Raw genomic sequence first — 13,040 nt, 5'->3', positions numbered from 1 at the left:
CAGTATTTTGATCTGACCTCATTTGCATTCCCAGAATTACAATGTCATACCAATGATAAAGGCTGAGATTATCTGCATCTGAGGGACTGGAGAAGGAGCACATCACACACTGAAAAGCCAACAGTGCAACCACGACTCTGCCAAATGCTCAAAGGAAGCCTGAATCCCCCTGGTTCTTGATTTTGCATGTGGGACAAGTCACAATTAGGAGTTGTGCCTATATGCATCAAACCTGCAGATAAAGGGGACAGGCTCATGCACTGGTGATTAAACCCTCAGGGAGAGGAAGGACAGGTGCTGGAGTAGATGCTGTCTGAGTTGCCAATATTGTCTGTGCTTCCTCCAACCGCTCCCAGGCAGCCAGTGATCCACTAGAAACGTGGAGAAATTTGTGTGCAATTTGGGAAATGACACAGAGGCATTTGGCCTTTGCACAGATGCCTTGTACTCTCTGGAAGCTCAGGATTTTCTTGTGATTCCCAGGATAGAGGCACATAGGGAGGGTCCCTGCTCAAACTTGGGTTGAAGGAAGGTCAGATCAATTTTTTGACCCTTGTGGCAGTAAAATAAAATCAAGTAAAATCTGTACTTGTCTGAAGTCAATCTACAGCAAAATCTGTAGTGAAAGAGGGAATCTGTCAGTCTCCAGCCAGCAGCTTCCCCCCTGAGCTGCACTCCCTGCTACAGCTCTAGCACAGTGCCAACACACATTCCAAACCATTCCCTGCTACTTTAGTCTTCCATGGACCATCTTAGAGGAAATGAACTGAACTTCCCTACAGTGGGAATGAAATAAGGAAATGAATTTATGATTCCAGTGGTACCCTTGACAAAGACACTGAATAGCTCCATTAAACTTTTCACAGCCCCAAGTGTCTTTGCTAAGCCCTCTACAATGAGCACAGAGTAATTTTCTTTCTTACAACACAAACATACAGGTCAGGATTCAAGAGCCTTTTTTGTACCTGAGTAACTTCAACACATCTCAATGGGATCCAGGCAGAAATCAAGGCTGCATAATCCTAGTTCTTCCCTTTCTCTCCAGAGTCTTTCCCTTGCAGTACCACTCTTGGATAAACACATTTTCACAGACTCAGCATAGACCTAACCAAATGACTAATACAACTCTTTAATACAAACAACAATAAATCAACTGATTAAATTCTAATTTATCAGACAAATACTCTTTAGCTCTTCCCAAAGCTGTTTTGAATCATCTCTCTTGTCTGGCCATGTTCCAGAGGAGCACTGACACTAGATAAAGCTCAGATCTGTGGAATAAGTTTACATGAGATAGAAATGCTGAAAACATCCTGTATTTATGATGGGAGATTTCACAGAGATCAGAGTGAATAACATCCCTGAGAAGACTGCAATGTCTCTGAAGCCTCCTCAGCATCTCCTCATGTCCTCCCCTAGCAGGACATGGGGTCAACAGACCCTGAAGGTTGAGGCTCAGCAGCAAGGCTCAGGAACCAGACACATTAACCTAGAGAGATCCTACAGCAAACCTTTAACAGCTTAGAACATGGCCACTCCACCACAATTCCACTTTAAATCACAGCCTTTTTTTACTTACTTCATTGGTTTAAACAATGCTTGTCCATAGTTCTGGAATGTCATGATCAGCTTCAGCTGGGTGCCTCCTGATTTCATTGCTGTGGGGGCAAAACACAAAACAGCTTTAAAATGAGACATGCAGATCTGCTTACACTCAGCTTCCTTCAAACCAAATCATATCTGTTTTTCTGCATCAGTTCAGCACTGTGGTATCAGAGCATCAAGCAGGATGATGAACTGGACAACAGATTATTCAGCAGAGTACAGAGAAGGGCTTTGAGCTGCTGACCAGGACTAACATGGATTGTATTTCCTGACACATTTTTGCCTTTTTTGCCTTTTTCTGGCCACCATGGGCTCCACAAGCACCCCAGATAAGCAGCACCTATAGGAGCAGACCTCTGGAGTCTTGTTTTCTCCATCTCTCATTGTTTTTGGAGTCCCTTTTAACCAGGGGCTGACACTGGGGAAGGAGATGGGGGTGCTTTCAAAGGCAGCTGCAGCTGGGATGTACAGCCCAGTGCACAGCAGACAGCTCCTTAATTAAAAGTATGAGCAGATACTGTAGCAATCTCTGATCTCTGCTGCGATTTTAATAACTGTTTCTGAGCAGTAGAGATATGTAAATTCACCTCCTCTGTGCACAATGGAGATGTATCCAAGCCCAGCTGTTAACTTCCAGGGATCCCGAGGTGGCTCATACATGAGAGCAGAGCTGTGCAGAGCAGCCTGGCTGAAGAGGACAGTGAAGGTGACAAGGACAGTGGCTCTGCTCATCTCCCAGCTGGGAGCTGATGGGAATTTAAGACTGATACTAATTCATACCATTCTGAAAAACTTGGACAATGTCACAGTAACAGCCAGATGATAGTGGTTTTAAAATTAGGATTTTTTAAAATATATATATAAGAATTCATAAAAATGCATTTTACTTGATGACAAGGCTACTTAAAAAAATATACTTCAGAAAACAGCTGCTTTTCTGCTGCCTCAATCAAAAGCATCCTACTAAATGAAATGACCTATAGCCTGACTCCTGAATGCACCTCTGTGTTGGGAAGGCAGGCCATGGCCAGCAGGGCTGTGTGGATGAGTCAGTCTTTTAAAGATGCTTTCTAGGAATCATCAGATAATCAATCCCTCTCTTTGCAGTTCTGACAAAAGCCAAGTCAACTGGAGAACTATAAAATGTCAAGTTATCTTGCTCTGTAAATTCTGCCTGAGAGTTGCCCTTGTTCCACCCATACAGCTTGGACATGTTTTTTCTCTAACCAATGCCATTAGCTGCACATCTTTTTAATTACTCATCTCTGTGCCTTATCACTGATAGGTCATCATCTCTCTTTCAGCACTTGTAACCTATATTTTTGCAACAAAATGCTATGCAAATCTGGTCAGTGTAATTACAGTTCTCCTGGAATAAAATCCCTCCTGCCCTGCTGTTTTGCTGATCCCAGCCTTCTCTTGCCTTTCCACTTTACCCCAAAGGAACAAATAAATAATTAGAAATTAAAAGGCATTAAGCAATTTGCACTGACCAGGTAAAGCAGAAGCAGAGGGCTTTCCTGGATTAAACTCCCTCCCTTGTGGAGGACAGGTCATTTTATCTGCACCTGGGGGCAGGAGGAGCACAAGGCTTTTTCATGCCCAGCTCAGAGCCTGAGGACAATGAGAAGTAGAGAACCTTCCAGTCCAAACCCTACCTGTGGTGCCCTGGGACCACTCTGGAAGCAGTCCTGGCCAGTGTGGGCAGCTGGAGCTGCTCTTGCCCCATGGCCACAGGGACACAGAGCCAGGCACAGGGCAGTCCCCACCACCTTCACTGCCCAGCCACCACCACAGGCCTGGCATTTCAAAGAAACATGGCATCACAGAATGGTCTGGGTTGGAAGGGACCTTAAAGATCCACTAATCTAACCCCCTTGCCACCACAGCAATGCAAAGAAGAAAAAAAAGGAACTCCCTTCTCTAAGCACAGGGTTTCAGATACTAAAAGGACTGGTTACTCAGCTAATTGAAGCCACACAGATAATGATTTTGTTAGCAGCCAAACTCAACAGCGAGGATGTCATCACCAAGCAGGGAAATGTATGAAGAAGATTAACAATTCAGAATAATTCTTCCATGAGACACAAAAGCCTGGTTTCCTGTCAGAAGGAACTGAGCTGAAGTAAGACAAAAGCATCTCCCTTGTGTTTTTAGATCCATCTTATTGTATTGCCTTAATTGGTTGCACCAGTAGCCTCACCCCAACACAAGTTTTGCTGGCACAAGTTGTGTCTCCACGGCTGCTGGGAGCAAACTTTGGAACTCTGAAAACCAGAGTGGGACACTGGTGGGAATTGTGTCCCATTGTGCTTCGTGGCAGGGCAAGGTGGAACCCACATGGATCATGGAAAACAGCCCAGTGCCAGAGCTCCACCTTGGCTTTCCCCATTATCCAGACTCACATGCAGCTATTCCCACTTTGTCTCCTCCTCCAGTGCCACAGATGTGCTGGCCAGGCTGGGGGTGATGCAAGGCCACCCTCCAAATCCAGGCTAGCTGGAGCTCAACATTAATCCCCACAGAGATGGAGACACCTAAGCTTGGACTGTTCAGCTCAAGAAGACCTTGCTGTACCTGCAAGCAGCCTTGGAGCAGTCCAGGGTGCCCAAACTTTTGGGAAGAGCAGATCTCACTGGAGGTGATCCACTCTAGGTCAGATCATTTCCCCTGTACTAACTTAGCATCACATCAGCACTCTGGCTCCCCTCTCGCTTTCTGAGCTGCGCTCCTCCAGGAACTCCCTTTCCTGCTCAGCCTCAGTTAAACATGTCCCTCTGGCCATTGTGGCCTGTCATCTTCCAAGGGTCTGTCCCAAACAAACATCTGGAGACATCCTCACGCCTCTATCTGCTGCCCACAGGCGCATTCCTGAAGAATGCACAGCACATCCAGTGAACTGGAGGGTGCTGCCCCATTGCAATCTGTCACATCTGTGATCAGCAGCTTCAGGGACTTTTACAAAAGCCTTGCAACACAAGGCTGTGCTGACTCCAAAGGAACCACTAGTCACACTCTCAATTCAGCTTCTATTTTTTTGAAGTATTTTAATATACTGTGACCACAGGTCACAAACAGCTCTGTAAAGGCTTTATAAACCTGCTAGCTCACAGCAGGTGCTTCAAATCAAGTCTCACACAGCTCCTGGATGTACTGGCACACTGCTAAAAACAAATCCCAATGTCATCATTACTTTTCATCTTCAGGCAATTCAAAGCCCCTCTTTTCCCTCCAAAGTAGAAGGAGATGGAAAGCAGCATTAACCTTTCCTGTTAACCCAGTGTAAGGGCTCTGGGGTGTGACCAGAAATCTTCCTAACTTCAGGAGGCTTTGCAAAAAATTCCCTGAGATATCTTTTTGCTTGAATGTTTGGGATTAGAGTCTTGTCCAAAGATTAGTGAAATTGGTGGGATTCCTTCTGTTTTTTCTGACAGACTTTGGATCAAGCCTGCAGAAATCCCCTCTCCACTCACATCCCTGAGCCTGCTGTCATTCCCACCTGCCACATCTGCTACTTCCCCACCTTGTCACCTCACCAACAGCAGTCCTGAATCCCCACCCTGAGCCACAGACCCCAACCAACACAAAAGATGTCCCAGCTATCATCTCTCACTCATCTGTTCAAGTTGTGCAGGGTTCCTGGCTACCCTCTGGTACTGGCAATGCTGCCCAGAGGGATTTGACCCAGATGGATTTGGAATTCCAACTGGGCTGGCTTTCCAGCTCTTCTGTTTTGCTCCATGATAGCCCTGATCCCACCAGCCTGTCTAAACCATATGGTTTTCTGATGGAGAGAGAGACTCCCAAGAGGATCTCTGAACTTTTTCTGGTTCTTTTGGTCAGAATCCAACAAACATTTTAAAATGTACTTAATTATGCAGTGCTAGTGCCTGAGAAGTGAGATACAGTCACAGCCTGGGATGCAGTTAACATCTGAAACAGAGGATGCTCAGATCCATTTTCGATTCCTATTTATAGCTCAAGCTTAAATCTAACATAAACATGTTGATTGGCTCTAACACGTAATGCTCTGCCCCAGGCTGGAGACACAGCCCTGTAAAAGCTGTAAAAAACATATTTAAAAATAAATTCAAGCCCTCATCATCTCTTGGTTTGTCCTTGTTCAGTCAGTTCTGCTAGGTGTTTTAAAGGACTTTTTGGCTTAGTCAAGAAAGTAAAAGATTTCTGCAGGGGAAGAGATCTGTGAAATTATTCTAAGGCTTTGCTGTACATTTTAAGTCCCCTCATTTCATCTGGAGCTGTACATTAAATCAATCTGTTGACTCTTGGCAGATTCATTGTTTCCTTCCGCAGTAAATCAAAAATGCAACATTTCATTGTTTTTCACAAGTTCTCAAAAGCACTTCTTCCTTTTCTTTGGATGAAATTTTCATGATTTTCTTTAGACCCAGAATTTATGCTCAATATTTAACATCTTGTCTTTCCCTTTTCTCTTTTCTTTCCTTGCCTTGAAGCAGAGTCCACCTCAGGTAATTGCATCTTTTATTCCCGGTGTAATCTCACACACTCGCTTTCTAATCGCTGCCTGTACAAACTGAAGGCATCACAGATTCACAAATTACCTCAGCCAGGTAATGTTTCCAAGCCTTTACAACCAGAGAACTTAAAGAATCGAAAAAATAAGTCCCAGCTACTCAGAGGAATTACAAAATCTATTCTGCTTACAGGGAATCTCCCTGGACAGCAAGACCAAGCCCACAGTGCCCCTCCAACACACCATGCCAGAGCTGGAGTTAAACTGCTGATAGTGCTGCCACAATTATGCACAGACATCTTGTAAATATGCAAGAAAATAGCTAACTGTGGTTATTTATGCATGCAATAAGCAGCTATGAAAGGCAAAGGAAATGTGCAATTGCCTGTGCATGTGCTTCTGAAAACCAGGCTTCAGTGCTCAGTGGAAAAACAATTCTCTCTAGGCTCCTATTTATGGCAAGAGGAAATTTTCAGTGAATTAAATCAAATTAAGAGCTATCCCTTTATGCTGAACAAAATGAATAGGAAATATGTATATATAGAGAGATGCAGGGCACAGAAACATCCTCAGCCCAAGCCTGGGTAACCCTGTCCTTTTCCAGGCCAGCTCTAGGTGTCACTGTAGGAGCTGGATGGGATGCTCCTTCCCATCCATGGATTTGTTCCATTTAAACTTCAACATCAAGAAAATGTCACCTTGGTGCTCCCTGCTCTTGGGAATTGCTCCTGTCACCGTTTTCATTTTAAAATACCACTGCACATTACAGAGTCGTGTGAGTGGCTCTAGCAGATGTGGGGGATCAGTCTGGTCCCCACTCTCACCCACAAATAAATGCAGGGTGAGCAGAGAAATCACAGTGTGGCCAAGAATGCTGCTTTGCTGCAGTTTGGATCTAATTACTGTAGGTATCAGGCAAACCATCTAATTCTATTAGAGCCAAAGTAAATCTGAGCACTGGGAAGGAACTGGATAAAGCCATATCCCATTTCATCTAATGCACGTTAGCCTGTATATTTAATTGTCCTGCTTGCTAAAAGAAGCCTGAAGACTAGGCATTATCAAGGTTCCAATTTATTTTATACTCCTAACCTGACATCTTTCCAGCTGCCTTAAAAATAAAAAAAAAGAGCAAAAAACCAACCCAGCAGAATTTGAGCATAAGGAAAAGAAACAAAGCTAATTAGAAGATAAGCAGGAATATGCAAAGAATGTAACAGCCTATAAATGTCCTTTGGTCAAATATATTACTCTTTATTAATCAGCTTACATGCTTTTGAATCCCTCTGCTGCTCTGCAGTAAAGCTGAAAACTGGCAGGAATTACTTTAAAGCATGTATTTTTAAACATCCAAAGAATTTGCAACCTAAAATAAGAGAAGTTGCATTGGCAAAAAATAATTTTTAAAACTACATTAGCAATATGCTCTTTCTTTCTTTGCAAGCTGACAAAGCTCCTGAATCCCCACAGGGTCAGGCAGTGAATGCTAACACCAAAATTCAGATCCTGGCATCTCTATATTGGCAAAAGTCCCCTTCCATTTCCATATACTTGATTTTAGACTGGGATTTATGTGTAGGAATCATTCCCTGTCAGTTCCCATAGTGGCCAACAACAACACCAAATACACCTCATGGTTTAATTTATGGAAATTATCCTGATTCATTGCTAGAAACCATGGCTCTGTGTTTCTGTTAGAGGCGCAAGAGGCCCTGCCATGCTCTTAAGAGCCTTGTTCAAACATTAACAGAGACAATCCCAAAGGGAATCACTAATAGCAACCATAAATCTTCCTCTGTGGTCCCATGGCCCTTTCCCCCCATTGATCTGAAAGCTCTATCAAAACCAGAATTAATGGAAACCCCATGACACATCTGTATGACACACTAGGTGAAATCATGGCCCCGGGGAAGTAAGTGGCAAAAACTTCTACTTACATCACCAGGGTCAGGATTTCACTCCCATTTTTTATGATAGTATTTTTTTTTATGCTAGGCCAGCTGAAGCAGAGAGAGGTGAAGCCCAGAAGCACAAGTGAACACCAAGCCCAGAAGATCAAGTGAAGAGTGAGGGCTAGATTCCTATTTCTTGCTCCTGCCTCCCTTTTTCTCCCACCGGTTTCTATGTCCCCAGTTCACCTCAGCCATCCCCCTGCTCTGCAGAAGGGACAGACTTCATGGCTCGAGCACTGCTGAGTTTGCTGCTCTCCTCGTGTCTGAGCTCTGGAGTGTTGGGGAGGTGAGTAAAGATCAGCACTCAGCAGCCATGTGCTACAAACTTCTACAGCCACTGCACTTTGTGCAAACCTCAAGAGATGGGCAGGACATGGCTCCATTGGGCATCACCTCTGCCCCTCTGGGGACAGCTTGGCCACTGCCTGGGCACTGCTGCTCTCTGTGGGGACAGGGATGGGCACAGACTGCATCTGTCCCTCCTCAGTGGATGTGCCCAAGGCACATGTTACAAAGTGCTGGCTCAATCCCCATTTGCGTGTGCCACTAACATTCCAAAAATTGGTGGATATTGAGGGGCGAGGTCAGGAAAGGCAAGGGCTGTATCAGGGAGAAAATCACCCAGGTTGTGTCCATACAATGCCCTCATCACCCTCCAATGCAAACCAGAGGAGTGTGGGCAGTCTGCTGTTATCTGCAGCATCACCTCCGAGCTGGGGAAGGGAAAACAAGTGGCTTAATGGGCAAACATGACCCCTTAATGACTCACTCTGATCCAGACTTTTGGGAACAGGAAACCCATCACAGGTTAATAAACAAGCCCATGTTTGTCATCTTTCCTGAGCTGCAAATCCACTGGACCTTTGAGTCCAACATGTGGGACAGCACCTGGGTACCACAAACTGCTCTACACAAAATGCTACCCCAGCAGAGCAGTGCACTGAGCACAGCCAATGCTGGGCAAGATTCACTGAGCTGAAGCTCTCCTGTGGCACCCTGCACTTTACACCTACTCCATCCCAAGCAGCTAAATCAGCCCACTCCTGATGACCAAGGATCTCCTTTATTCCTGCCCAGCAGCCGCTGTGATTCACACAATGGAAAATGTAAACCTTAGGGCTGCTTGAGCTATTCTTGCCCAGGCCATTTCCTGCTGAAGCCAGGGGAATTTTTGCCTTGCAGGGTTAAAGACCTGCTGACCTCATCCCACAGTGCCAACACACCATCAGCACTTTCACAGAGCTCCTGCTATTTCATCCCTCTGAAAGGGACGTCGCAACTTTGTGGTCAGCACAAGTAACTCCATTTTCTGCCTGGTGGATGGAAACCGCTGCCTGCGCTGCAACTCCCTACCTCTGGAAACCACGGGGTGCACACTTGTTTAGTATCCCAGGGCTTTCACCTAAGCTTGTGACATTTCTTTCCCTGTGCAGCTACGCAGCTGAATTCAAGAAGACACACATTGCCCTGGAGAAAACATCCCTGGATGGAGAAAAGCCCCGAACAGTGGCACCTTGTTTAACCAGAGCCAAAGGCTGACACGGGCACATCCCTGGTGTGGATTTACAGGCAGAGCAAACAGAGCTGAGCTCTGGCTCAGGCTGGCTTGCCTGGTGCTCCCTGCCATGCCTGGGGAAGCTGCAGCTCCTGCAGCCGCAGAGCCCGCGGTGCCGGATGCTCCCGCAGCCACCGCAGCAGGGCTGCAGGGCAGCCTCTCCTTCCTTGGCAAGGCAGGCGCTGCAAGGCACAGCCTTTTAAATAATAATCAGCCAGTGATACAAATCTAGCTGGTGCAAGATGCTGTCTGCTTCCTGCCATCCCTTTTTTTGGTCAATGTCTTTATTTTAAATAACCGAAAAGGGCGCTTTCAGCCTGATTGTGACTAAAGGATCTCTGACACAAATAGGGTTTGCCTTGCTGGCAGACTGCAATTATTCAGGTAATACAGAGCTGGCAATATCTCGTTATATTTAGCAGGGAAAATGAGCAAGGAAGTCGGAAAGCAAAGTTGCAGAAACGCTGGAGAGAAGCCATGCAAAATATTAATACTCAAACAACAGTGAGATCCTGAACAAAGTGCAAATAATGATAAAAAAATAACATATATCCAAACATACCAACACTGGTTATCTTTTGGGAGACAAGGTCTTGTAGTAAAGCCTCAATTGCAGGATTATGTCTGGAATACAACTCATACCGATTAATGCCAATGTGGAATTTTAACCAGTTTGGGTAGGAGTCTATGGAGGTTTCTCCAGTTGGCAAAAATTCTTCGTGATGATCTTCATTTTGCCTACCACCAAAAAAAAAAAAAAAAAAAAAAGAACAAAACAACAAAAACCCAAAGTTGAGGAGAAAGAAATAATGTTACAGTTTGTAACACGCGTCAAGAAACAGGGCTTCAAAATTTGACAACTTGGAAAGGGAAAGAGCTACAGAAGGGAGAGAGGTCCCAGGTTCCTCCCTGCACCAGAAGCCTTCTCCCATCTGGGACTAATGGGGAGATGGATTCTCACTTCCCCTCGTGCTGCCTGATTTAACACCCATGAAAGTCAGGAGGAAAACTCAGCGCAGCATCACTGAGCGTTGGCAGAGGCCCCTCTATGGCAGAAACACAGAGGTCAAGTTTTACCTTGTGTTTAAGTGGCTTTATGTTGTACACAGCTTTTACAGGTCTGACTCGAACAACAGCATCATCCTGAACCTTTATTTAACAGGGATGTGGGGCAGGAAACCAAGGCAGCAGAACCTGACCTGTGGTGCCCAGTGCTCCCACATCCTCCTCCTTCTTAAAGAGGGAGAATGAGAGAAACTGCATCACTCTGAACTGGTTGCTAAAGAAGAACTGGTCTTGCCCCTTCCTGAGCAGTAGGAACCTATTACAGCAAAGAATTAATTAAAATGATCACTACCTTCTGAATTTCACTTTAGTTCTGTGAACTTTGGCTGCAGCCACCAAGAAAAATATGTACAACAGGCAGCTGCATTGTGGATATCAGTGCTGATTTCACTCTTCACCCACTGAACAGACTAACCCATATTTTTGATGCAGAGTTCTCTGTGTTTACAGACATCTCCAGATGTTTAGGCATTTGTGACTTTTTTTTTTTTTTTTTTCCTTCTTCCTTTCAGGGAACCCAAAACTTTCCAGATTATTTCCCTTCACAATCAGTTAGGATTATTAGATGGAAGGGGCCTGGACAATTCACATACTCATGGGGCGGAAATTGGAATTATTTATCCTCTCTTTCTAAAGGTTTAGATCATGCTGGCTGCTCTGCAGCTTGACAGAGCTTTTGCACGGTACAATGCAGCTGTTTAAACATTACAATGTCAGTGTGTTTGGAAGAGGGTGCTGTTGTATTAGACAACCCTTTTGATTTTTCAGTCATTGAATTTCTCAGCATTTCTTAGGAGCCAACAGGGCATACGATTCACAGAGGCAACTGACTGCTTTGAAGGCTGGAGAGCTGCGGAGGTGCAGGGCACTGGGAATTAATTGAGGATAAAAAATGTGGCACACATCAGATCCTGAAAGCGGAAATACCTGCCAGGATGAATGCTTTTATGGTACTAGACCTTGCTTTTGAGAAAAGTTAATGTATTACTGCCTGGCCTCACTGCTCAGCCCTTTCACCGCTGGCTGGGAGACAGGGAAGGTGCTGGAGAGGAAGGCTCGCTGTGAGCTCACCCTCTTCCTCACACCGTTCTTCTGGCAGCATCTTCCTCGGCTGCAGCTGGAGATGGGGCAGACCGACCCTCGGCCCCAGCTCCAAGGGGAAGCTCCAAGGCTCCAGCCTTCCTGTGCTCCTGCGTTTATTCCGTATCTCAGGGCATTTATTTTCCGAAGGAACGCGACCGGGCGAGCCTGTGAACGGTTTCTCTTTCCCCCGGTGACCCCGAAACGCTCGGCTCAAGCCCGTGCCCCACTTCCACCCAGCCACGACACCCCAAAGCCGCGCTCCCCAGCGAAGGGCAGCGACCCGGGGGCCGCGCCACGTCCGCGGCCACTCACCACTCGGGCTGCTCGGCCGCCCGCGGGTTGAACCTGATGTCGCTGTTGACATTGAAGAGGAGGTCCCCGTCGGCCAGCGGGGGCAGGGCGGCGCGGTACAGCGGGTGCTGGAAGAGCGCGGCCAGCGGGGCGGCGTTGCCGGCGGGGGGCGGCGGGCGCGGCGCCCCGGGGCCGATCAAGCGCCGCGCCCTCCCCGCCGCCCGCTCCGCCGCGGCCCCGCCGCCCGCCGCCCGCTCCGCCGCCCGCTCCGCCGCCTCCCGCGACTGCGACGAGAGGTTGGAGGCCGGCTCGGCGCTGAAGTCCTGCAGGATCCGCAGCGTGTGCTTGCTGGGCCAGCGCGGGGCGGCGGCGCGGGGCGGCGCGGCGGCGGGCGGCGGGCAGGAGCAGCCCGGCCGGCCCTCGGGGCCCCGGCGCTCCAGGCGCGGCAGCAGGTCGATCATGATGTGCATGGTGCAGGCGACGAGGAACACCATCAGGATCAGCACCCGGAACTTGCGGACCAGGAGCATTTTCATGGCCGGGGCGATGATGAATTAGCGGCGGAGGGGGAGGGAGGGCAGGCGGCGGGCGCGGGGCTGCCGGGCCCCCCCCGGGGCTCCGGCGTGCTCCTCTCGGGTCGGGAAGCGAGCGATCAAGTCAATAAAGTTACCTCCATAGGCGCCGAGAAATAAACAGGCTAAACCCGATAGGTCCTCATGTCTCAGTATCATCAAGAACTTGGGAGGGGGAGGGAAAAAAAAAAAAAATAAAAGGGGAAAAAATATTAAAAAAATAAAAAGAAAAGGAGCTCCGGAGCGAGCCTTTAAAATCAACAGGAAAACAATGCCAGCGGCATGGTAATATAGAAAGCCATCTGTTCACGATTTCTCCCTCTTTTTATTACAGGGATCACAACAAACGGGGAAAACTGGTTCTTGGAGAGAAACCGGCATCAGACACAGGCGCTGATTAAATAAAATTTAAAAAAAATTAT

The 13,040-nt window shown here is 47.0% G+C and overlaps 1 protein-coding gene across 1 annotated transcript in view; it reads right to left on the bottom strand.

Moving 5' to 3' along the window:
• Nucleotides 1-12,682, bottom strand: part of FAM20C (FAM20C golgi associated secretory pathway kinase) — a 56,563-nt gene extending 43,881 nt beyond the window's left edge. Inside the window, exons 1-3 of the mRNA XM_023937137.2 lie at nucleotides 12,068-12,682; nucleotides 10,170-10,345; nucleotides 1,580-1,658 (exon numbers count right to left, since the gene is read on the bottom strand). Of these exons, the coding sequence (XP_023792905.2) occupies nucleotides 1,580-1,658; nucleotides 10,170-10,345; nucleotides 12,068-12,582 (770 nt within the window). The 5' untranslated portion in view covers nucleotides 12,583-12,682. The remainder of the gene's footprint in view (nucleotides 1-1,579; nucleotides 1,659-10,169; nucleotides 10,346-12,067) is intronic.
• Between the last annotated feature and the right edge of the window lie 358 nt (nucleotides 12,683-13,040).

Source organism: Cyanistes caeruleus, chromosome 17 (genome assembly GCF_971803275.1).
Source record: "Cyanistes caeruleus chromosome 17, bCyaCae1.hap1.1, whole genome shotgun sequence".
Lineage (NCBI taxonomy): Eukaryota > Metazoa > Chordata > Aves > Passeriformes > Paridae > Cyanistes > Cyanistes caeruleus.
The sequence above is the reverse complement of the archived record's forward strand: the minus strand, read 5'-3'. Positions and strand labels throughout refer to the sequence as shown.